We start from the raw sequence: 21,459 nt of genomic DNA, 5'->3' as shown, positions 1-21,459 counted from the left end.
CAGGCAGGCAGTCTAGTTACAGGGTCCAAGCTTTGATCTCCATTACATCCTAGAAGAAGCAGCCTGTTCCAGAAAGGGGAATGAAGACTAACCTGTACTAGTCGATTGACTTTTTTGCTACAATTTTACACTCCAGAGCCTCCTGTCTCTTCCATCCTTTCTCTGCACATCCCTTCTTCCCTGCAGGAACTTCTTAGCAGATCCACAATGTGTGTCATCTACCCAACCTCATTATCCGGGCCCCTGTCTCATCCTCCCACACCATCCATGTCACAGCCTGGCTGCCCTACTGCCTTTCAAAGGATAACCAGTTTTCCAGTTTATAAACTCCAATTTGACTTTAATAAATTAAATTCCAAGCCATCACACAGCAATGGACATCATCATCGTCTCCCAACACACAGAGGTGCAGCCTTGCGTGGCTCCATCATCACAGTCTTTAAATAAAGCCCCTAAAGCCATCTCTCTGGGGAAGGCTTCCCACCAGGCTCCCGGCTCCCTCCTTCCCACAGAGCCACTGCTCACAGAGAAGGCATCAAGTACAAAAAATGGTAATAAAGGGGGAGGGAGGGATGAGGAGCAGGAGGGGAGGCAGAGAGGTGGGGAGTACCTGCCCCCCATCCCAGGCCGGCCCTGCTCTCTCTGAGCTGCCAACGTTCTCGGAGGCAGACACTGGTGCTGGTCTGAGTGGGGACCTGAGGGAGGTGTGGGAGCCCCATTCCAAAGGGAATTACCCACCCTCCTGGGACAGAAAAGAAGGGTCACCTGGGAGAGATGCCCTCTATCATCTGTTCACAGAGGGTCCTAAGCCACACATATAAATAGAAAAAAGAATAAATAAGGGAGGAAGGGTCAGCTGAAGAGCTGAGCACCCTGGGACTCCGCTCAGGGACCAGGCTCAGCAGGAAGCAAACGCTTCTGGGGAATGCCCACACATGCCGGACAGGGCCCTCCTCTCCCTCCCAGCCACCAGTCCCTCGTCCATGTCCTCGGCAACGGGTGCCCACCTCTCATGTGCTTCCCGTTCCTAGTATCCTTCCAACCGGCCCCATGGCCCAGGGTGGACAGTGCTTCCCGGAACCCAGAGGGCTTTCCTGGCCCAGGCACTGGAGATCCAGGAAGGGGTATGGAAGGGGAGGTGGGGAATGGGCTGAGAGAACTGGTGCCCTTTCAGAGCTGGGTCCTCAGAGCTGGGGGCTGGGGTTACCATTGGCCTTGGGTTTGGATTTGAAGGAAAAGCGCTTGATAAGGCGGCGAGAAAAGCTGCCGGCCTTCTTTCGGACACTGGGCGTGGCCGTTGCGTTGGAGAGGTCATCGTGTGATTGGCTCAGGCCCGCTTCCTTCTGCCTAGGCCTCCGGCGGAAGATGAGCTTAGTGCCGCTGCGCAGGAAACTCACTGCAGGGGAAGAGGGGAAGCTGAGGCAGAGAGGGGCACGGGGTGGGGTGAGACGGGGGCAGAGACACGATCGAGAATGGAGGGATAGAGAATGTGGACAGGATCAGTCCCGTGGCCCAGAAGCCAGGCTTCCTCAGGAAAGAAAGCAGAAACATACTTCTCCATAAGGCTTCGTGAAAAAAAGAAAAAAGAAAACGAAAGCAGAAACAAACATGTGCTTTATCCTTCCTGAGGCAAAAATCGTGGTACTTGTGGGGATCTGTGTACACTCCTAATTCTGCCCGCAAAAGATATATCAGGGGGCTGGCTGCTTTGTGAGGACAAACTGGGATAGGGCCTCTTTCCTATGGGAAGACAAAAGCTACCAGAAGGTACTCCCAAAAGCCTATAAATCATGAAGGGAAAGGTGGGTTGACACTGACTTGTTAACCGAATTCCAGGCTGTGAGCAGGAAGTGGTGCATCTAGAAACTTCAAAGAGTTAAATTCAGAACCAGTATAATGAGCAAGGTGCTCACCCAGCAGGCTTTGGAGGTAGAAACCTCATTATCTCAAGAAGTGATGCAGGCTTAAAAAATAGATAGATAGATCCATGGTTGATAGTCTCACTGGTAGAGGAATGAAGATGTTTTAGGGTGAGCCTCTCATCTTTTAAAGTTAGAAGAACTACCACCACTGGTCACTGCCTGTCTTGCTGCCAGATGGATAATCCAAGGGTAGGATTTCTTATACTCATGGGGGAGAGGGTGCAGAATGAAAGGGAAGAATTTTTTTTTTTTTTTTTTTTTTGGAGACCAAGTCTCACTCTGTCACCCAGGCTGGAGTGCAGTGTCATAATCTGGGCTCACTGCAACCTCCACCCCCCGGGTTCAAGCGATTCTCCTGCCTCAGCCTCCTGAGTAGCTGGGATTACAGGCGCCTGCCACCACGCCTGGCTAATGTTTGTATTTTTAGTAGAGATGGGGTTTACCCATGTTGGCCAGGCTGGTCTTGAACTCCTGACCTCGTGATCTACCCGCTTTGGCCTCCCAAAGTGCTAGGATTACAGGCATTAGCCACCATGCCTGGCCATGGAAAAAAAATTTTTTTTTTGAGACAGGGTCTCACTCTGTCACCCAAGCTGGAGTGCAGTGGCACAATCACGGCTCACTGCCTCAACCTCCTTGAACCTCAACCTCCCAGGCTCAAGGAATCCTCCCACCTCAGCCCCCTGAGTAGCTGAGATTACAGGTGCATGCCACTATGCCCGGCCAATTTATTGTATTTTTAGTAGAGACAGGGTCTCGCCATGTTGCCCAGGCTAGTCTTGAACTCCTGGACTCAGGTAATCCGCCTGCCTTGGCCTCCCAAAGTGCCGGCGTGAGCCACCACACCCTGCCTGGGAATAAATTTTTATAATTTTTTTTTAAAGGGCAGGAAAACTGGCACTTAGACTCAGGAAGAAAGAACAATAGAGGTAAAGGGAAATAATTTGGCATCCCTTCCTATCACAGCATGTCAAATCTAGGCCAGGAACCAAGGCACCAAGATCCCCCTCTAGGCTAGCTTGGCTGAACTAGGCTGGGAACTCTGGCTATCTCTTAGGGGAGGAAGGAGAAGGCACGCTGGTTTGAGGTCCCCCAGGTCATGATATGTGTATAAAAGAAGAGATGAGGGGCACCCTGCCAACGTCCCCCTACCTTTGTGATCCTTGAGGCTGCGGGTCTCCAGGGCACCAGTGGACCCCGTTTCCGACTCAATGTCATCCACAGATGGCCTCTCAGAAATATCCGAACGGGTTGTCTCGTCTGCTTCCTGGACACTTGTGGGACTAGAGAGGGCATCTAGGGGTCCTGGAGACATGGCTGGTGGGTCTGAGGGAGGTGAAGAGGGACCTCCGCTGGTCCCTGCATCATCCTGCACTGAGGCTTCCAGGGATGCCGCATAGCCCAGGGATAGCGCCAACTCGTCCTGAGCAATGGGCACCTGGCAGGAGGGACGGGTTTTAATGGGCAGGAGTGACCGACCCATTAGGGCTTTCTCCCCATCCCAGCTCCTCTCCCCAGAGCCCTGTTACCTTGGAAACACCAGAGATGATGAGAGTGCTGCGCTTGGTGGGTGTCTTCTTGGCCACCCGCCCACTGGGCTCTGTCAGCTGGCGAATCGCTGTCTCTGCTACAGGGTCCAAGCCGTTGGAAAGGTGGCTGTCCCCTGCTAGGGGTGCAGAGAATGAATAACCTGACTTCTCCCTGGCTCTTTCGTGGATTGGAACTCCTCCTATCCCACCCAGAGTACTTTTTGATGCTGGGGCACCAGGGCCAACCCACACTCATGCACCCCATTCCCCACTCACGGCTGCTGCTATGGGAGGTATTGCTGGGGCCACTGCTGTCACTCAGCACAGTTGTCGTCTTCTCAGTCACCTCCACCTTGGACGGGGAGCGGGAGGGGGAGTCTGGTGGGTGGGGGAGGGTCAGTGAGCTGGGAGGTGCTTCAGAGTGGCCCCCACCCCTACTGTCTTTGTTGAGATGCAGACTTTGGATGACTCAGAGGGCAAGAATGATTAAGGGGTGATTAATCACAAGGGTGATTAAGAAGATGCCGCGGGGACTAAAAGACACCCCAGGAGCTAATGGGAGTGTACGATAGTGCCACGGGGCCTGCTGAGGGTGTGGGGAGATGCTATGAAAATATGGAGGGGGGACAGAGGGGGTACTGGGGCCCCCTGAAGTTGGGCCAATTCAGTGGGGCCCCTATAATGGCAGAAGTGCCATAGGGGCCCACTGAGTGGGGTAGAAATGCCACAGAGGCCTCTGGGTTTGTTGGAGGACCCCAGGGGGTGCTGGAGGGCTGAGGGTAGCAGGATGGACAATTATAGTCAGCTGGGGCTAAGGACGCCTGTGAAAAGCCAGGGGGGAAGCTGGAAGGTGGGAGTGCAACAGTCCTGTGTGAGGAGGGGCAGGAGGATCCAGAAGGGTGGCAGAGTGAGAGGAATTGCTGGGGAAATGGCAGGAGGTAAGGGAAAGTTTGAAAGAGACAAAGATTGGGAGGAAGATGTGGTAGGACTGGAATGGAATGTCTGAAAACAGGGGGAGTTGGAATTAAGGCTTTCTCTCCTCTTTCACTGTCCTGCCTTGGGTCTGCAGTTCCGGACCCCTGGCTAGAGCTGGGCTCCCAGGCTCCTTCTCTTTACCTAATTTGCCGTCTATACGGGGCCGGGACTGGACGGTGGTGACTGTGGTGACAATGGTGCCATCGGGCATGATGGTCCGGTCAAGCTCAATCTTCTTGGTAGGTGTGATGCTGGGGCGTGGAGTGGAGGAGGTGGGAGTACCCAGGTTCCGGGGAGAGCCTTCCTCGTACTGAAGCTGCCCAGGGGTAGGAGAGAGAAGAGACAGAGCCTCAGAGACTGCCCATCCCCTGTGTCCTCCCACATACCCCGGGGGTCAGCTTCTTACCTCCACTGCCATGGTGGCTGCTGGTCCCAGGGCTTTCCCTGGCCCTGGGGTGAGTGGGCACACCTGCCTTCGAGACAGTGGTCTGGAGGGAGAGCCCACAGGCAGTGTGGCCTGGCCTAGGAGTTCAGCTGGGGAAAGGGATGGCACTGTGAGCTGGGCCCATGGCCAGACCCCACTCTGCACCCACCCAGGGGTGCCCCTCCCACCCCTCACTCACTGTCTCCACAGCTGCTGCTCCTCAGCACTCTGAGGGTCAGCTCCCGGCTCTGGGGGCCCAGATCCCTGTGGGACAAGAGGAGATGGGGCAGGAAGGGGAAGATTAGCAAGCTGAACCCACACTTGAGTGGATCACAGGCCAGAGGCAGAGAGCTGTGTACATAAATAAAATGGCACAAATGCTCCAATCAGATTCTCCTGGCCTCCAAATTCTCTCTCGTCCCAAGAGAAAGGGACAGGGCCTGAGTGGAAACCATGCTTCTCAGCTATGCATTCAAATCCTCCCTGGTCCTGCTCCTCCTGTCTTGCCAGTTTCTCAGTTGCAAACCACCCTCTTTCACTTGCTCCAGCTCTTCCCTCTGCCGAGAATGCTTTCACACTCTGATGAAATCCTACTCTTGCTCTAAAGTGTGGTTTAAAAGTCATCTCCTCCATGAAGCCTACTCTGATCCTTATTCCCTCATGGGAATTAATCTCCCCCCCAATCTAGGCACTCTGATGGCATATTATACAAACCTCAACTGGAGCGGTTGTACCATCTTCTTTATGTACACCTGTCTCTGCCTCAAGCTTGTCATTGACCCAGGGGTGGGGGCTGTATCTTGGTCAAGTCTGTATCCCGGTCAAGTCTGTATCCCTAAGACCCATGCCAGGGCCTGACATACAATAGGGGCTCACGCCAAAGGCTACTAAAAACAGAGCTGATTCCTGCAAGGACTGTGCTGGAAGGGTTTGATCCTCTCTGCTCTGGAGCATGGCGTCAGGGCAGGGTTACTCCTTACAGTGCCAGGTCTTCTGTCCACTCCACCTCGGATCCAGCCCTCGCGGGCTTGGTCCACTTCTGTTGCATGGGGTTGTCAAGTTCAGCTACACAGCACAGTTCCTCAGTGCCTGTGAGGAACCAGAAGTTAGAAGATGCTCAGGTCAAAGATGGGAAGTCACTGCAGAATAAAGAGGCTGTACCCTTGGCAGAGGGGCAGAGAGCATCTGCAACCAACAATAGCCTTGGCAGTCCCGCAGCCACTTCTAGCTCTTACCTTCCAGCTCATTTCCCAAGTGAGATGCCCGAAGCTGCCGTAGGAATAACCGGTTAGGTCTGGGGATGGCTGGTTGAGCCTGGGGCATCATGGGTGGCTTCTCACTGGGTACCTAAGAGCAGAAGAAGGTCCAAAGAGCAAGAATCCTGACATAGCACCCTGGGAACAAGGTGCATGCAAATCTTTTGCTTTGGGTGCCAACTCACCAGGCCTCCTGGGGCAGAGCAAGCCCTGAGGTTGACCATCATGGCTGGCTGGGTGCTGACTATGGCATCCTTGATCAGTTCCTCAATTGTGGAGAGCTCTACTTGTTCTTCACCTCTCTGCAGAGAGAAGAAGGGAACAACAAGGAGGTGGATCCCCCACCTCTGCCTCCCTCCCCATTCTGCCTCTTCTCTGCCAGCCCTGCCTCCTTACCTCCCTGGCCTGAAGCTTGGGAAGCACCGTTAGGCTGAGATCTGGGCGATCAGTGAAGGCCCAGGATATGAGCAGCCCCTCACCAGGGATTTCCTCCAGGTTGACTTCCAACTACAGACAGGAACAAAGTGACTGGGCTGACTTGCCCCATTTCCCCAAGGACTCCTAAATCGAGGACGCTCCCTTCCTGAATTCCATCCCAGAGAGGAAACAAATGGAAGAAGCCGAGCCAATGGAACCGCCCCCTGCCCAACTCAGTTTCCCACATCCCCTTCTACCTGTGTTGGTGGCAGTGTCAGAGTGACGTGGTAGGTCTCCATGGAGACGGCAGCGGGGGACTGCTGGGTCACAGAGACTGGGAACCGCACCTCATCAGCAGAGAGCTGGCAACGCAGCACCTGAGACCGGCGAGGTGGGTCAAATGTGGGGGAAGGGTGCTCACCCTGCTTTGAACTGCCCTATAATAGTTCAGCAGACCCCTCCCCACTTCCGTTTTCCTAAGGACTTCATGTTTTCAGGATCATAAATCCCTAAAAGAATCAGATAAATGCCAAAGACTCCTCTCCCCAGAAAAATGCATATAAACACACATCCAACATTTTGCACATAACTTCAATGGGATTCTCAGACTTCCTGAAGCCAATCCTTAGATCCATAAGGCATTCACAGACTCCAGGTTAAGAACCTCTGGACTAAAGGGAGCCCTTGGGGTCAGTCCTTCTTGGACCCTAAAGAGGGCAGTGCCCATCAGACCCTTACCATGGTATGCTCAGATTGGTCTACGCAGGTCACATGACTGATGCTGGCTCTGGGTGGGACTTGGGGCACCTCCTCAAAGGCGATTTGGATGGAGCTCTGAGGGAGTAATGTGGGCATTGGATCAGGTCTCTGGAGCTGCCCCCCCACAGGGCTGGCCTGCTCAGTTGCTGGCTGGACTCTGCCACTGCGGAGGCCTCAGCTGCAGGCTGGCTTCTGGCCCCTCCTTGGCTCAGGGCTTTAAGACAGAAGGTAGTCTCCTCAAGGCCTGCCTCTCCAGCGGCCTGTAGCTGCCAGAAGCCACTGAGCAATGGGGAGTTAGTCCACCTCAGAGACCAGATCACCTTAAGCTGAAGACCCTGGCTTCCTCCTGGAATACCAGGAGCTTCCCTCTTCTTCTCCCTGCAATCCCTTTCATCCCCTACCCTACCCCCTAAAAAACAAACAAAAAACAAACAAATAAAAAGCCCTACATCGAAAAAAGTTAAGGTGCTGGTTGCCACCTATATGTAATAGCTGGGCAGAGGGAAAGGGCTAAGCCACGGGTAAAGGTGGTAGGGCCACCTTGTTCAAGATAAGAGCTGGAGAAATGAAGCTAAGCCTTCTTCCAAATAAATAAGATGTGGAGGCTTCAAGAGTATGATGCTTCATATTCTTGGAGATGAAGACTAGCACGGCCTTAGGGATCTGTACCAGGGGGACTGGGAAGAGATACAAGCTCAGAGGACCCAAGAGTCCAGGGTCCTGGCTAATTCCTCAAGGCAGATAGCAGGATGGTATTAGAGAGCAGAAAGCTGCTTAGATCTCAAAAGAGCTGCTCCCTAATTCGTCCGCAGTAATGGAAGCAACCTACCGCAGCCCCACCTGGAGAGCAGTGCGGACACGGAATTGAGGAAGGGGTACAGAATTGGCTGGCAACTCTTCCTCGGGTCTTGAGATGGGGGAAACAAATCCATAGGGTTCATTTGCCTGGCAAACCAGGGGAAGCCAACTCCTTTGCTCTGGTAGCTGTCTCATTCAAAGGCTAGGCCAAGGAAGATGGGGAGATGGATGCTTGAAACCTCCATCTCCCCACCCTCAGCAAGGGAGGCCAATGTCCAGCTGAGTCAGCTATCCTGGGGAGTTGCTTCTGACCCAGGGACAAGGTACAGGGAGAGTTGGATGAAGAGGTGGGTTCAAGGTGTAAACTGACAGATGCCATCTGGCTTTCAGCCAGCCAGCTGGACAGAGTAAATAGAGCAATTTCTTGTGGCCATTTCTGTTTCCGGCATCTGGGGAACTAGTAAGGTAAAGCCTCCAAACTCATAGTGGCTGGAAATAGAGAACCCTCTGATGGACTGTGAGAGCAAGGAGAGATTGCTGGGTCAGGATGGGAGGGAGCTCCAGAAAAGAGAGACTTCTACCTCCCACCTTATCTCCGTCTCATGACCACACTTCCTGCCCCACTTCGTGGGAGGCCAGATGCCCATGGTGCAATGGGAGGAAGTAGGCTGGACTGGTTTGTGACTGACCCTCAAGGGGCAGCTCCAAGTTCATCTACTGGTAAGGGCACTGTCAATCTGCTCTCCACCTGAACACTCCCCAACCCCCAATGAACCACAGGCCAGCATGGAGGAGAAGGATGTGTTTGACTGTAGCAGTGAAATTACTGTCGGGTAGGGGGGTGATTCAGGCTCCTTGGGGATCTGCCTGACCACACCAGGGATTTGGGGCATGAAATGTTAAATGGGTGTGGTGGCATGAGAAGCAGGCAAATTCCTTCTGCAGGTGCACCTGTCTCCCATGCCCCAACACAACCAGCACCCAGGCAAGGCGGAAGTGCCCTCAGGCACAGGGATTAGCGTTGCTATGAGAACAGCAACTTGTGCATGGGTTTGGAGCCAGAGTACCTTGCCCACAGAAATGGAGGTCTGGGGACCCAGCTGGATTTCTACAACCTCCAGCCTTGGCGGCACCCTTTTCTCTGATCCGGGAGGGGAAGAGAAGCCATAGGGTTCCCCAGTTTATGCCCACCCTTATCTGGCCTCCTAGCACGAGCAGTCAGTCCCTCCCCTGGAAGGAAAGGCTGAAGGGACCACCCAAGCGCTTGGTCCAACTCACCCCGTCCCTGCAGGCCTGCTCGTTCAGCGCTCGCACCCAAGCCCGCTGCCAGTTCTCCCGGAAAGACTTGAAGGCGAAGAGTGACGCCAGGAGGCCCCGGACTCCTGGCTCCTCGGCGGCGCCAGCCCGAATAGCCCGCAGCCGCAGCAGCGAGCGCCATACGCCCAGCTCCCGCAGGGAACCCGCGGGTTCCCCGGCTAAGGCGGGTCCCGGGCCCCGGTCCCCGCGGGCCCGCGCCAGCCACAAGCCCCGGGCATATTGCAGCAGCCAGGCGAACACCGTGAGCAGCGAGGCGGCGAAGAGGATCAGCAAGGCCGCCCAGCCCACGTCCCGCTGCCCCCAGCCCGGATCCATGCTCCGCGCGGGCTCCGGTCCCGGTCCCGGCTGGGGCTCAGCCGCTGCCCCGGGGGAGCATGGCCCGGGCGGGCCGCGGGGCGGAGGCGGGCTCCCCCGGGGCTGGGAGCACGGGGTCGGGGGCTCTCCGCGGCTGAGTGTCCAGGACTAGTGGGTGCCACAGGGCGAGGAGAGGAGGTCCTCGGGGGTCGTGATGCCGGGGTCTCTGTCTCCGTGGTCCGGGTCCCTCCTATCTTGGTCAGCAGTCGGACCCCAGTTAGTCGCCGGCCAGTGCGCGACTCCTCCCACCGCACGGGCCCCGCCGGACCCGGGAGGGGACCGGTCTGCAGAGACGCTGGGGCTCGCGGGCCGGCACCGGCTCCGGGAGGGCTGCGTGCGCAGAGCTGACACTGACAACACCGCCGGCGCCCCGCCCCCACCCGCCCTTAAAGGAGCCGCACCCGCGCCGGGCGGGGCCCGGACAGCCTGGCGCTCCCTCGCTGGAGGAGGGCGGGAGGGCGAGCAGCGAGCGGAGGAGGTTCCGGGGTTGAAAATAGGCGGGATCTTTGATCACCTCGCCCCATCTTGCAATCGCGGTGCTCCCACACTCAGCTCAAGGCAAGAGTAACTTCACTTACCTAAGATGCTGCCTTTGCTTTCCCCTATGCTTGTTAGATTTCCACAGGTCGGACGCCTGTGAGGTTAAGAAGGAGGTGACCCCTGTGGAAATCACCGCCCCCTTCTCCCAACACCCCCAGACTCAGCGACTTCTAGCTTCCCATTTCCTGGGGGAAGCTAGGTCCAGGGTAAGGAGATGCAGAGCGTCCCTCCCAGATAGAAGGGTCTGGCAGAGGTCCAGCTGATGTCAACAGAGAAAAAGCAGAACCTGAAGATGGGAGAGGTTGAGAGTAGAACACCGAATTTGAATTCCCCCCACCATCATCACCCTCCTTCCTCTTGGAGCTTGGACCCAGAAACAGCCCCATTAACCTCCTTGCTCGTGTAGGTTTGTTCTGGAGATTCTCAAGCCCAGGCTGTGTGTCTGTTTTTAAAAATAATGTATTTCCATAGTAACAGCTCCTGCCTATGGAGCACGTGTAGAGGGGGTGGTAATGACAGGGGAGCTGGCAATGTAGCACTGGACTATCAATAGATTCAGCCACAAGACCTTGCCACTCCAAGTATGTGATATCCCAACAAGCTCCCAAGAAATGGTGCCGTCGGTACACTGCCCAACCTCTGGCCTCAGGAGCCATCTTTTCCTAGACTCAAGGAGTTGATTCAACCTCTACAGGACTGGGGCTCATCAATGCTTGCTGAGGACAGGGGAAGGAAATACCTGCAAAAGGATTCAAAGGAATCCTGGGGGAATTCACATTCTCCCAAGAGCCCCTTCTTCATACATGTGGGAAGGTCTCTGGCACACAGTCCCTTTCTTAAAGAGGTAGGATGGAAAGGTGTTAAGTATCTTTCTCCCAAACCCAAGTAGTTGTCTGAGGAATGAGCACATGAGAATAAGAGAATAAACAATGCCTTCTAAAGTGTGGGGTTGCAGGGCTAGACAGAAACTGACAGGTCAGCAACAAGTTTGTCTGAGCCAGAGGAGGTGGTGGGGTAGCCTGGGCCTCCCTGGATTTCCCTGTAAGGAATGATGGGGAGAGGTGGGGGTGAATGAGGTAACCTCCTGTGGCCCTGCCCATGCATTGTCACTGGACTGCCAAATCAGTGGAGATTCCTAGAGTCTGGGTTTCTAATCTCAAAGGGAGGAGAAGGCATGAAATTGAGGGAGGAGAGAACTCAGGGCCAGAACCCAGGGATGCAGGAGGCAGCTGTCAGTGGGAAGAGCAGCTAGGGTTTAGGGGAGCAGGTTATGCAGGAAGTTGTCCAGGTAGAAGGTTTCCCTATGAAGACCCTCTTCCCCCAAGAATCCTTCAGGAACCCTCAGACCCCCCAGTGATCTCCATTCTCTGACTTCTTTGATTTATTCCCTCAACTTCTCCACTGAGTGCTTGGTCCTATGCTGCCAGATACTGCTTCACAATTCAGTCTTACATGAGTCTCCCTAGTTAGTCCTCCCTTTTTTTTTCTCTCTTTTCTTGAGACAGAGAGTCACTGTTGCCCAGGCTGGAGTGCAGTAGCGAGATCTTGGCTCACTGCAACCTCCACCTCCCAGGTTTGAGTGATTCTCCTGCCTCAGCCTACCAAGTAGCTGGGACCATAGGCATGCGCCATCATGCCTGGCTAATTTTTGTTATTTTTAGTAGAGACAGGGTTTCACCATATTGGCCAGGCTGATCTTGAACTCCTGACCTCAGGTGATCCTCCCGCCTCGGCCTCCAAAGTGCTGGGATTACAGGTGAGAGCCACTGTGCCCAGCCTAGTCCTCCTCCTTTCATCCATTACTTAGACCTCTAGCACTTACCTCATTCTGCCTTAGAGTCTAGCTGATTGTTTATATGTCTGCTTTTTCCATGCATCAGGAAGCTGCCTAGGGGTGGGAACCATGTCTTAGTCATCTCTCTTCCCTCAAATTCAACCAAGATGCTCTAAATATGCTGAAGTAGACTCCCTGGGGGCAAGCAACTGCAATTATATTAGTTTGTATCCTCCACAGTACTGAAGAGCTTCCTATGCACATAGTAGGGATTAACAAACTTTGTAATTTTAAGAAGTCTAACAGAAAATACTCAAGTATGCTTTGAGAATTTCTATGCCATTTCTGTCTTTTGAAATATCATTCATGCCATACCAGTGGAATGGGAAATCCTGGTGCTTGCTTTTAATTTAATAACTTTTTTCTAGACTAAGAGGGGAGAGGTGGGAGGAAAAGGAAAAAGAGTGATTCAGCTGCCTGGACAGAGCCACAGATAGAGTCCTGCAAGTATCACAGCCTCAGACTATCCAGAGGGGTCTCATTGTCTTTGTGGCACTATGAAACATTTTTGGGACAGGCTTTGTCTAGCAATCAGATTTAGTGGATTGGCCTTGCTCATTGGGAGCCACTCAGGGCTACTTAGAAGAGATGTGCATCTCAAACACTGTCTGCTCAGTCCAGGGCCACTGACAAGTCAGCTGGTCTGTGAATCCTAGGGCCTGCTTCAGCATTCAGGAAAATGCATTGAACTTTTACCAGGAAAGGCACACAATTTCAAGTGAAGCCAAAAGTCATGTGTTTGTTTCTCCTTTTGATTAGTCTGATCATCAGCTGGGCCTTTACCATCATGGGAACAAAAATACTCAGATTATCTGACAAGTATCTTCGTAACCATTTTCTGATAGTAACATGTATATGTGGATGATGAATCCTTAGTATCTCTTGTCTTTGATTACGTCCTCCCACCCTCCCCAGGAGGGTGGTGGTAGGGAGGGCTAATGATCTCTGGAGAAGAAAGAGACAAAGCTTCCCAATACCAGGCTGGGAAGGAAGATTTATTAGGATTGGCCTCCTAATAAAAAAGGAAATAGATACAGACTGGCTCTCAGACCTCCAGGGAGTCTCAGTATACTCGTCATCAACAAGATAACTGAATGCTGCCTCCTCTGGGATCCCACAAGCTCCTCCTTTCCACCTGCTTCTGGCGTCTCACTGTCGCTGCCTGTGAAAGGTCCTTCTACTCTTATAATCTACTGAAATGATACTTCTCTTCCTCAAGACCACTTACTCTGGTCACAACTAATTGCTCCCTCCATATGCACCTATTGCCCTCAGTCCTCCTTTCAGCCTCAGCCTCATTATGTGTGATGATGCCTTCCTTGTACACAGATGTCTGTGTTCCTAGCCCCATGGGGACACCCTGTGGAAGAGAAAACACTTGCCTCCTGGGAGTTTCTAGTTTAAAAGGGGCACACGTGCATACACACAACACACACACAGAAAAATAATAGCAGTGGGATAAGTACTGAAAATCTGGTGGAATACTAGCAAGTAAATTATGAAAATTTATGTGTTTTATACATATCTGGGTTTTTGTTGTTGTTAATTAGAGCCATTTTCAAGTAGAAAAGCCATTTCACATCTGATTTAGTTTGTTTGTTTGTTTGTTTTGAGACAGAGTTTCCCCTCTGTTGCCCAGGCTGGGGTGCAGTGGCATGATCACGGCTCACTGCAACCTCCACATCCCAGGTTCAAGCGATCCTCCTGCCTCAGCCTCCTGAGTAGCTGAGATTACAGGCATGTGCCACCACACCCGGCTAATTTTTGTATTTTCAGTAGAGACGGGGTTTCACCATGTTGGCCAGGCTGGTCTTGAACTCCTGACCTCAAGTGAGCCACCCACCTTCGCCTCCCAAAGTGCTGAGATTACAGACGTGAGCCACTGCGCCCGGCCTCACATCTGATTTTGAGGGAAAAAAGAAACTATCTTCGGCTTAAAAAGAGTCAACATGACCCTGACTCCTGAAACATGCCATAGAGGGAAGAGTGGACAAAGTGCTAGGCTATTGGAGTCCTTTCCCTAACTCACTGGTGGTGACTTCCTCTCTGACAAATGGAAATCATTTGCCGCCTAAGAGCCTGTCGGGGAATGAAAGGTAATAAAGATGCTGGTGAACTGGCTGGGCGTGGTGGCTCACGCCTGTACTCCCAGCATTTTGGGAGGCCGAGGCGGGCAGATCACCTGAGGTCGGGAGTCCCAAACCAGCCTGACCAACATGGAGAAATCCCGTCTCTACTAAAAATACAAAATTAGCCGGGCGTAGTGGCGCATGCCTGTAATCCCAGCTACTGCCTGTAATCCCAGCTACTCGGGAGGCTGAGGCAGGAGAATCGCTTGAACCTGGGAGGTGGAGGTTGCGGTAAACCGAGATCGCGCCATTGCACTCCAGCCTGGGCAACAAGAGCGAAACTCCGTCTCAAAAAAAAAAAAGCTGGTGAATTGTTGTTTGCTGGGGAACAGGCCAAGCAAAATGCACAGCGACCTGCAGGAGGCCAAGCAAAATGCACAGTGACCTACAGGAAGAAACCTGACTGGGAGTTCCTCAGACTCACAGGAAGTCAGCTGTGGGTCTGATTCCTCTCCCTCAGCTCTTTCCAGAGCCTCAGCCTGGAAATCTCCATCTCCTCCTTGTGGGAGCTAGGTACAATGCAGTGATCCAGGGCCAAGCTGAAGTCTCGAGTTAAATCCAAGACCTGAGGGTACTCCCAATCCCTCAGTGAAGTGCTGCGCTGGGTTGCCGGGCAACTAACTGCTACAGCTGGGGCAGAAGGTGGGTGGGATGCTGAGAAAAAAATACCAGAATCGAGGACAAGAAAAACAGAGTGGGAGGGGCTTTTCAAGGATCTACGCTTTAGAATTTACACCATCCTTCCAAATCGTAGCTGCGTTTCCGGGAACTGAGTTGTGTTTACCTTGGCTTCCGACTATGTTGGCAACAGGTTTCCTGCAAGGAACAGGCGCGTCTCCACATCCTCGTCCCTTCTCCCCACCCCCTGCCTTTCAATAGCCATCTTCCTGCAGCCGGAGGCATCCCAGATTAAGGGCCCTTTAAGTTTGACCTATGGAGGCGGACGGAGCTAAAACTGACGTGGAACCGGAATGTGAGCAGTGTCAGACACGTGGTACAAGGAGGCATTCATCTTGGAACCGGGCAATTGGCATTTCCGCTCTGGGTAGTACATCTTTAACATAATGTTAGGGAAGTATCCGTTCTTGGCTGCCGTTCTTTAATTGCGTTTCCAGTACTCTCTAGGTGATTCTACTCTCGAACATAGGATGAAATTTGGAATCACACTTCTCTTCCACTTCCACCCCCACCCTCTAATGCCCATATTAAAAATGGCGGCCGCTGCCTTCCGCGGTGATAGTTGTTCAGCGAACAAGATCCGGGCGGAAACAGTAGGTAGGCGGGTGCAGCGGGGCAGAACCTAGGTTGCCTTAGAGAGGTTCTCCGGTGTCCCGAGGGCGGCTCAAGTCAGAGTTGTTGGGTTTTGCTCAGATTGGTGTGGGAAGAGCCTGCCTGTGGGGAGCGGCCACTCCGTACTGCTGAGGCCTCAGGACTGCTGCTCAGCTTGCCCGTTACCTGAAGAGGCGGCGGAGCCGGGCCCCTGACCGGTCACCATGTGGGCCTTCTCGGAATTGCCCATGCCGCTGCTGATCAATTTCATCGTCTCGCTGCTGGGATTTGTGGCCACAGTCACCCTTATCCCGGCCTTCCGGGGCCACTTCATTGCTGCGCGCCTCTGTGGTCAGGACCTCAACAAAACCAGTCGACAGCAGATGTGAGCAGCGGCACACGGGTCCGGGCAGGGGGCAAGGGCTAAGGAAGGAGTGGCTAGGGCAGGGGCGGGGACCGGGGTGCTTGACCACACGTGAAGACCCAGAACTAACCCAGGCAGCCTGGAACTCGGAGAGGTGATGAGCAGAACTTACTCGCATTGGGGAAAGGATGGGTAGGGACCCTTGGGTATATCTGGGACTCTGGCAGTGGTGCTTTCCTCCCTCCGCCCCCCTCACCACTTACCAAAATAAAAAACCGGGAATAAGAAGACCACTTTGGGTTATTGTAACACCTGCACTAGTGAGTGACCACGCCCCTTTCCTCTTCCCCCTCGCCCCCTTGCTGCTGGGCCGCAGCCCAGAATCCCAGGGAGTGATCAGCGGTGCTGTTTTCCTTATCATCCTCTTCTGCTTCATCCCTTTCCCCTTCCTGAACTGCTTTGTGAAGGAGCAGTGTAAGGCATTCCCCCACCATGAAGTAAGTGGGTTCGTGGGGGTGATTGCCTGTGGCTGGGACCTGGGAGTTACCTGAGAGAATTGGGGTTATTTGGGCTTGTGGGGAGGGGCTAAGAAATGATCAGAAAAGACAGGAATTCTTAAAATGTGGAATGGGAGGAGGCTTGAGTCATGGACCTGCCCGAGCCTCCCCCAGTTTGTGGCCCTGATAGGTGCCCTCCTTGCCATCTGCTGCATGATCTTCCTGGGCTTTGCGGATGATGTACTGAATCTGCGCTGGCGCCATAAGCTGCTGCTACCCACAGCTGCCTCACTACCTCTCCTCATGGTCTATTTCACCAACTTTGGCAACACGACCATTGTGGTGCCCAAGCCCTTCCGCCCGATACTTGGCCTGCATCTGGACTTGGGTAGGTAGTCCTACCACTGCTGCCCCTGTGGCACCTACTTCAGGGAACCCTTCCTGGTGCTCCACATTCTCCTCCAAGTGTTCCTTTTCTGTCTCTGTGTCTTCCCAGATCCTTTCTGGTAGCCCTTCATCCTATCCTCTGTCCTCACCACTTTTCTAAAAATTCTTAAATCCTCCTGCCCTAGGTGGCACTACTTCTTTTCCTACCTTCTCTCCCCGCAGGAATCCTGTACTATGTCTACATGGGGCTGCTGGCAGTGTTCTGTACCAATGCCATCAATATCCTAGCAGGAATTAACGGCCTAGAGGCTGGCCAGTCACTAGTCATTTCTGCTTCCATCATTGTCTTCAACCTGGTAGAGTTGGAAGGTAGGTGGGATTGGGGATGGGGAGAGAGAAGTCTGAGTGTTAAAGATGTGGCCTGATATATGACTTTGGGAAATTCAGGGAAAAAAAGCCGTATGCATAGTAATTACAGAAGATAAGGAAAGCTACTTACTTTGCAAATAACCATGCAGATTTATTAAAAGTGAGAAAGAAAAATAGCAGCCCTGTCATTTATAGCTGGATTGGCACTAATAGCTAGGCCATGATCTTCTCCCATTGAATATAAACAGTTTCACAGAACCCCAGCGTCACACAGGGTCATTCTGTGACCGTGATGGGGCAAGACCAAAACTAGACCCTCCCTCTATAATCATGTCTGAGCACAGGCAGAACCACGAGAGCACTGAGCAACCCACAGCATGGCCACGATCCCCTCTCTCCGCTACCATGAGCGACTGCTGCTGCTCTCCAATAACAGACCAAAACTAGACCCTCCCTCTATAATCATGTCTGAGCACAGGCAGAACCACGAGAGCACTGAGCAACCCACAGCATGGCCACGATCCCCTCTCTCCGCTACCATGAGCGACTGCTGCTGCTCTCCAATAACAGACCAAAACTAGACCCTCCCTCTATAATCATGTCTGAGCACAGGCAGAACCACGAGAGCACTGAGCAACCCACAGCATGGCCACGATCCCCTCTCTCCGCTACCATGAGCGACTGCTGCTGCTCTCCAATAACAGACCAAAACTAGACCCTCCCTCTATAATCATGTCTGAGCACAGGCAGAACCACGAGAGCACTGAGCAACCCACAGCATGGCCACGATCCCCTCTCTCCGCTACCATGAGCGACTGCTGCTGCTCTCCAATAACAGACCAAAACTAGACCCTCCCTCTATAATCATGTCTGAGCACAGGCAGAACCACAAGAGCACTGAGCAACCCACAGCATGGCCAAGATCCCCTCTCTCCGCTACCACGAGCGACTGCTGCTGCTCTCCAATAACAACTCAGTTCCTACCACTTCTTTTTTTTTTTTTTTTTTTTTTTGAGACAGGGTCTCCCTCTGTCATGCAGGCTGGAGAGCAGTGGCGCGATCTTACCTCACTGCATCCTCTGACTCAAACGATCCTCCTGCCCCAGCCTCCCAAGTAGCTGGGGCTACAGGCATGCGCACCACACTCGGCAAATTTTTGTATTTTTTGTAGAGACAGGGTTTCACCATGTTGCCTAGGCTGGCCTTGAACTCCTGGGCTCAAGTGATCTGCCAGGCCTCCCAAAGTGCTGGGATTACACTCTTGAGCCACTGTGCCCAGCCAGTTCCTACCGTTTCTTAAATAAACATTAAAATGCTTGATCATAGAATTACTCTTTCTTTTTTTTTTTTTTTTTGAGACGGAGTTTCGCTCTTGCCCAGGCTGGAGTACAATGGTGCGATCTCGGCTCACCGCAACCTCCGCCTCCCAGGTTCAAGCGATTCTCCTGCCTCAGCCTCCCTAGTAGCTGGGATTACAGGCATGTGCCACCACACCCAGCTAATTTTGTATTTTCAGTAGAGACAGGGTTTCTCCATGTTGGTCAGGCTGGTCTCGAACTCCTGACCTCAGGTGATCTGCCCGCTTCAGCCTCCCAAAGTGCTGGGATTACAGGCGTGAGTCACCGCACGCGGCCATGAATTACTCCTGCTTTCTAACAGCACCCAGTCCAGAGCAAAACTACTTTCTTTCACCCTCTCCCAAAATACCCAAAACAAACGCTACTACAAGCCCCTCCTAACACCCTCTTACTGAGACATTCCGTGGTTCCCAATGGTGTGTGGTTTCTGAAGTCTCCCTTTTTACAACAAGTAATTAAACCTAGCTTTGAACTATAGATGTGTTTCTGGTGGTCTTTGGCTGATGAACGTCAACAAGTGTTTATTAAAGCTAAGTACTTTTTAAACACTATCTTATTTAAATCTTGTAATGGTTTTATGTGGCAGATGTTATAATCAGCCCTGTTTTACAGATGAGAAAACAGGCTTAGAGAAGTTAAATGTGTCATGATCAAGATCGAGGTCACAAAGCTAAGAAGTAAAGTTGGTATCCAAACTTACATCAGAATGGGCTAAACCAAATTTAAGATAGAAACTAGTTTGGAAGGCTGCATGAAAGAGGTGGAATATTGGGAATTGCCTTGGGTGACATAAAAGGGGTATTGAGTTCTTAAAAGTGACTTGGGTGAGGTGGATGATACAGCTGTAAACAGAACTTAGACAAAAATAGGACCAATGTATGCAGAGGAAGTGGGTATTAACTTTCCCTTCTTTCTTCCTTGCTTCCAAAGGTGATTGTCGGGATGATCATGTCTTTTCCCTCTACTTCATGATACCCTTTTTTTTCACCACTTTGGGATTGCTCTACCACAACTGGTAAGTAGGCCTGTGGATAAGTGGACAACTACCTGAACACATGGCAAAGATGGCCCTTATCATAACCCACCTTGTGGTGGTGAAGCTAAACCTGTGCGTACCTCTATGGAGTTTTCTGCGTCTTCAGTTGGTCGTATTCTGAAATTTCTGTCTACCCAGCAGTAGTTAGAGATGAGTGCGTGGAGGCCCCAGGAACAGATGAGTTCAGGGCCTTGGATCCTGCAGAGTTGCTGCACAACTGGAGTCTCCTCTGAGTCAGAACTAGGGTCAGGGCTAGTCCAGTGCCCATAGGGTGTGATGTGAGAGAACGGATTGGTAATGCCTCTTGCCACTGGCTCGGATCCTCTCCCCCACACAGGTACCCATCACGGGTGTTTGTGGGAGATACCTTCTGTTACTTTGCTGGCATGACCTTTGCCGTGGTGGGCATCTTGGGACACTTCAGCAAGACCATGCTACTATTCTTCATGCCCCAGGTGTTCAACTTCCTCTACTCACTGCCTCAGCTCCTGCATATCATCCCCTGCCCTCGCCACCGCATACCCAGGTAGCTGCTTTGGGGCTTGAAATGGACATCATAGCCTTTTCACTTGGGATATCTAATGCCAGCCTATACATTTGCTGCGCAAAGGGAGTGGGCCCAAAGAAGGGCTATTTCCATGTGAGTAGCCCTTTATAACTTACAAAGCACATTTATTTGCATAATCTGATACAGTGGTTCTGATAACAGTAAGCAGCAGAGCCAGAAATAGATCTCAGGTTGACTCCACATTCAATGCTCTTCCTATTAGCCACAGGGAGGAGGGTTCAAATAGTGGCCCAGTCACATGAAGCTATCTTCCCCCCGCAGACTCAATATCAAGACAGGCAAACTGGAGATGAGCTATTCCAAGTTCAAGACCAAGAGCCTCTCTTTCTTGGGCACCTTTATTTTAAAGGTAACAGGGTAACAAGGAGGTAAGGCCCTAGGCTGCCATCCTGACCTTGAGGAATGGGGAACCTAGGCGTACATCAGATCCAAGGGGAACTTGAAAGCATTAAATAGATCCACATTCCTAAAGCATAGGTATTAGCTGAGGTTCTCTTCACCTCTGGTCCCTCCAGGTGGCAGAGAGCCTCCGGCTGGTGACAGTACACCAGAGTGAGACTGAAGATGGTGAATTCACTGAATGTAACAACATGACCCTCATCAACTTGCTACTTAAAATCTTTGGGCCCATACATGAGAGAAACCTCACATTGCTCCTGCTGCTGCTGCAGGTGAGGATGGGGATCGAGTTTATACCTCCTTGTCTCCCTTTCTGCGTGATTCTTACTCCAGTCCATTTCTCCTTGCAGATCCTGGGCAGTGCCATCACCTTCTCCATTCGGTATCAGCTCGTTCGACTCTTCTATGATGTCTGAGTCCCTTGATCATTGTCCTTTACCTCACAGTCTCTAGGATTCCTGACTCAGGCTGACCTCTCTCTGGTCCCAGACTGCCTCCTTGCCCAGGCCTCTCTCACTCTTCATACTCTTCCAGATTTTGTTCTCAGCATTTTCTTTTCCCTGTGATCATTGGCATCCTAGGCGTTTCTTGCCCTCTGCTGACTACTAATTGGATTTTACCTATGGCTTTCTGCAACTTGCTACTCTCTCCCTTTCCATCCCATCTTTGCAGCCTCATAGGGTGGGATACAGCAGCTTTTTTTGCAGTTATCCACACTCACATTTCAGAGTCCTGACTCTCAAGGAACTACGGGTTTTTGGGATAGAGCTTGGGCCAGGGCTAGGGACACAGCCTTCATGGTGACATGTCATTTGATTGTAAATTAAGTGTTCTGATTAGTAAGAACTAAGCAGGGGGCCACATGCTCTCAATGGAGACAATAAAGTGTTGTCTTTTTCTTATTGTTTCTGTAGGTATATTTCCTATATGGGCATTTTTGGGTAGATTGGGAGGGTTG

General features: G+C 52.3%; 2 protein-coding genes across 8 annotated transcripts; one reads left to right on the top strand and one right to left on the bottom strand.

The window, feature by feature from the left end:
- Positions 1–311: 311 nt before the first annotated feature.
- Positions 312–15,144, bottom strand: C2CD2L (C2CD2 like). Of its 5 annotated transcripts, XM_054438462.2 has the most exons (17): positions 15,039–15,144; positions 12,114–12,179; positions 10,330–10,385; positions 9,359–10,081; positions 7,262–7,357; positions 6,781–6,900; positions 6,503–6,613; positions 6,292–6,408; positions 6,086–6,197; positions 5,831–5,939; positions 5,050–5,114; positions 4,833–4,960; positions 4,568–4,742; positions 3,728–3,829; positions 3,452–3,585; positions 3,075–3,360; positions 312–1,396 (listed from the first exon to the last, which is right to left on the bottom strand). In XM_054438462.2, the coding sequence occupies exons 4-17, from the start codon at positions 9,710–9,712 to the stop codon at positions 1,185–1,187; spliced, it is 2,121 nt and encodes a 706-aa protein (XP_054294437.1). In that variant the 5' UTR covers positions 9,713–10,081; positions 10,330–10,385; positions 12,114–12,179; positions 15,039–15,144; the 3' UTR covers positions 312–1,184. The 5 variants fall into 5 exon arrangements, with proteins under 5 accessions (XP_054294437.1, XP_063528262.1, XP_054294436.1 ...); XM_063672192.1 differs by having other exon boundaries at positions 3,452–3,588; positions 9,359–10,385; XM_054438461.2 differs by having other exon boundaries at positions 9,359–10,385.
- Positions 15,145–15,265: 121 nt separating this feature from the next.
- On the top strand, positions 15,266–21,403 carry DPAGT1 (dolichyl-phosphate N-acetylglucosaminephosphotransferase 1). 3 transcript variants are annotated; one of them, XM_054438467.2, is made up of 9 exons: positions 15,450–15,908; positions 16,264–16,384; positions 16,559–16,772; positions 16,994–17,140; positions 19,429–19,513; positions 19,872–20,060; positions 20,364–20,451; positions 20,618–20,773; positions 20,852–21,403. In XM_054438467.2, the coding sequence occupies exons 1-9, from the start codon at positions 15,748–15,750 to the stop codon at positions 20,915–20,917; spliced, it is 1,227 nt and encodes a 408-aa protein (XP_054294442.2). In that variant the 5' UTR covers positions 15,450–15,747; the 3' UTR covers positions 20,918–21,403. The 3 variants fall into 3 exon arrangements, with proteins under 3 accessions (XP_054294439.2, XP_054294442.2, XP_054294445.1); XM_054438464.2 differs by having other exon boundaries at positions 15,266–15,908; positions 20,618–21,403; XM_054438470.2 differs by lacking the exon at positions 16,264–16,384 and having other exon boundaries at positions 15,781–15,908; positions 20,618–21,403.
- The last annotated feature ends 56 nt before the right edge of the window (positions 21,404–21,459 follow it).

The sequence above is a fragment of the Pongo pygmaeus genome, chromosome 9, assembly GCF_028885625.2.
Source record: "Pongo pygmaeus isolate AG05252 chromosome 9, NHGRI_mPonPyg2-v2.0_pri, whole genome shotgun sequence".
Classification (NCBI taxonomy): domain Eukaryota; kingdom Metazoa; phylum Chordata; class Mammalia; order Primates; family Hominidae; genus Pongo; species Pongo pygmaeus.
This window is presented reverse-complemented; position numbering and strand designations above follow the sequence as displayed.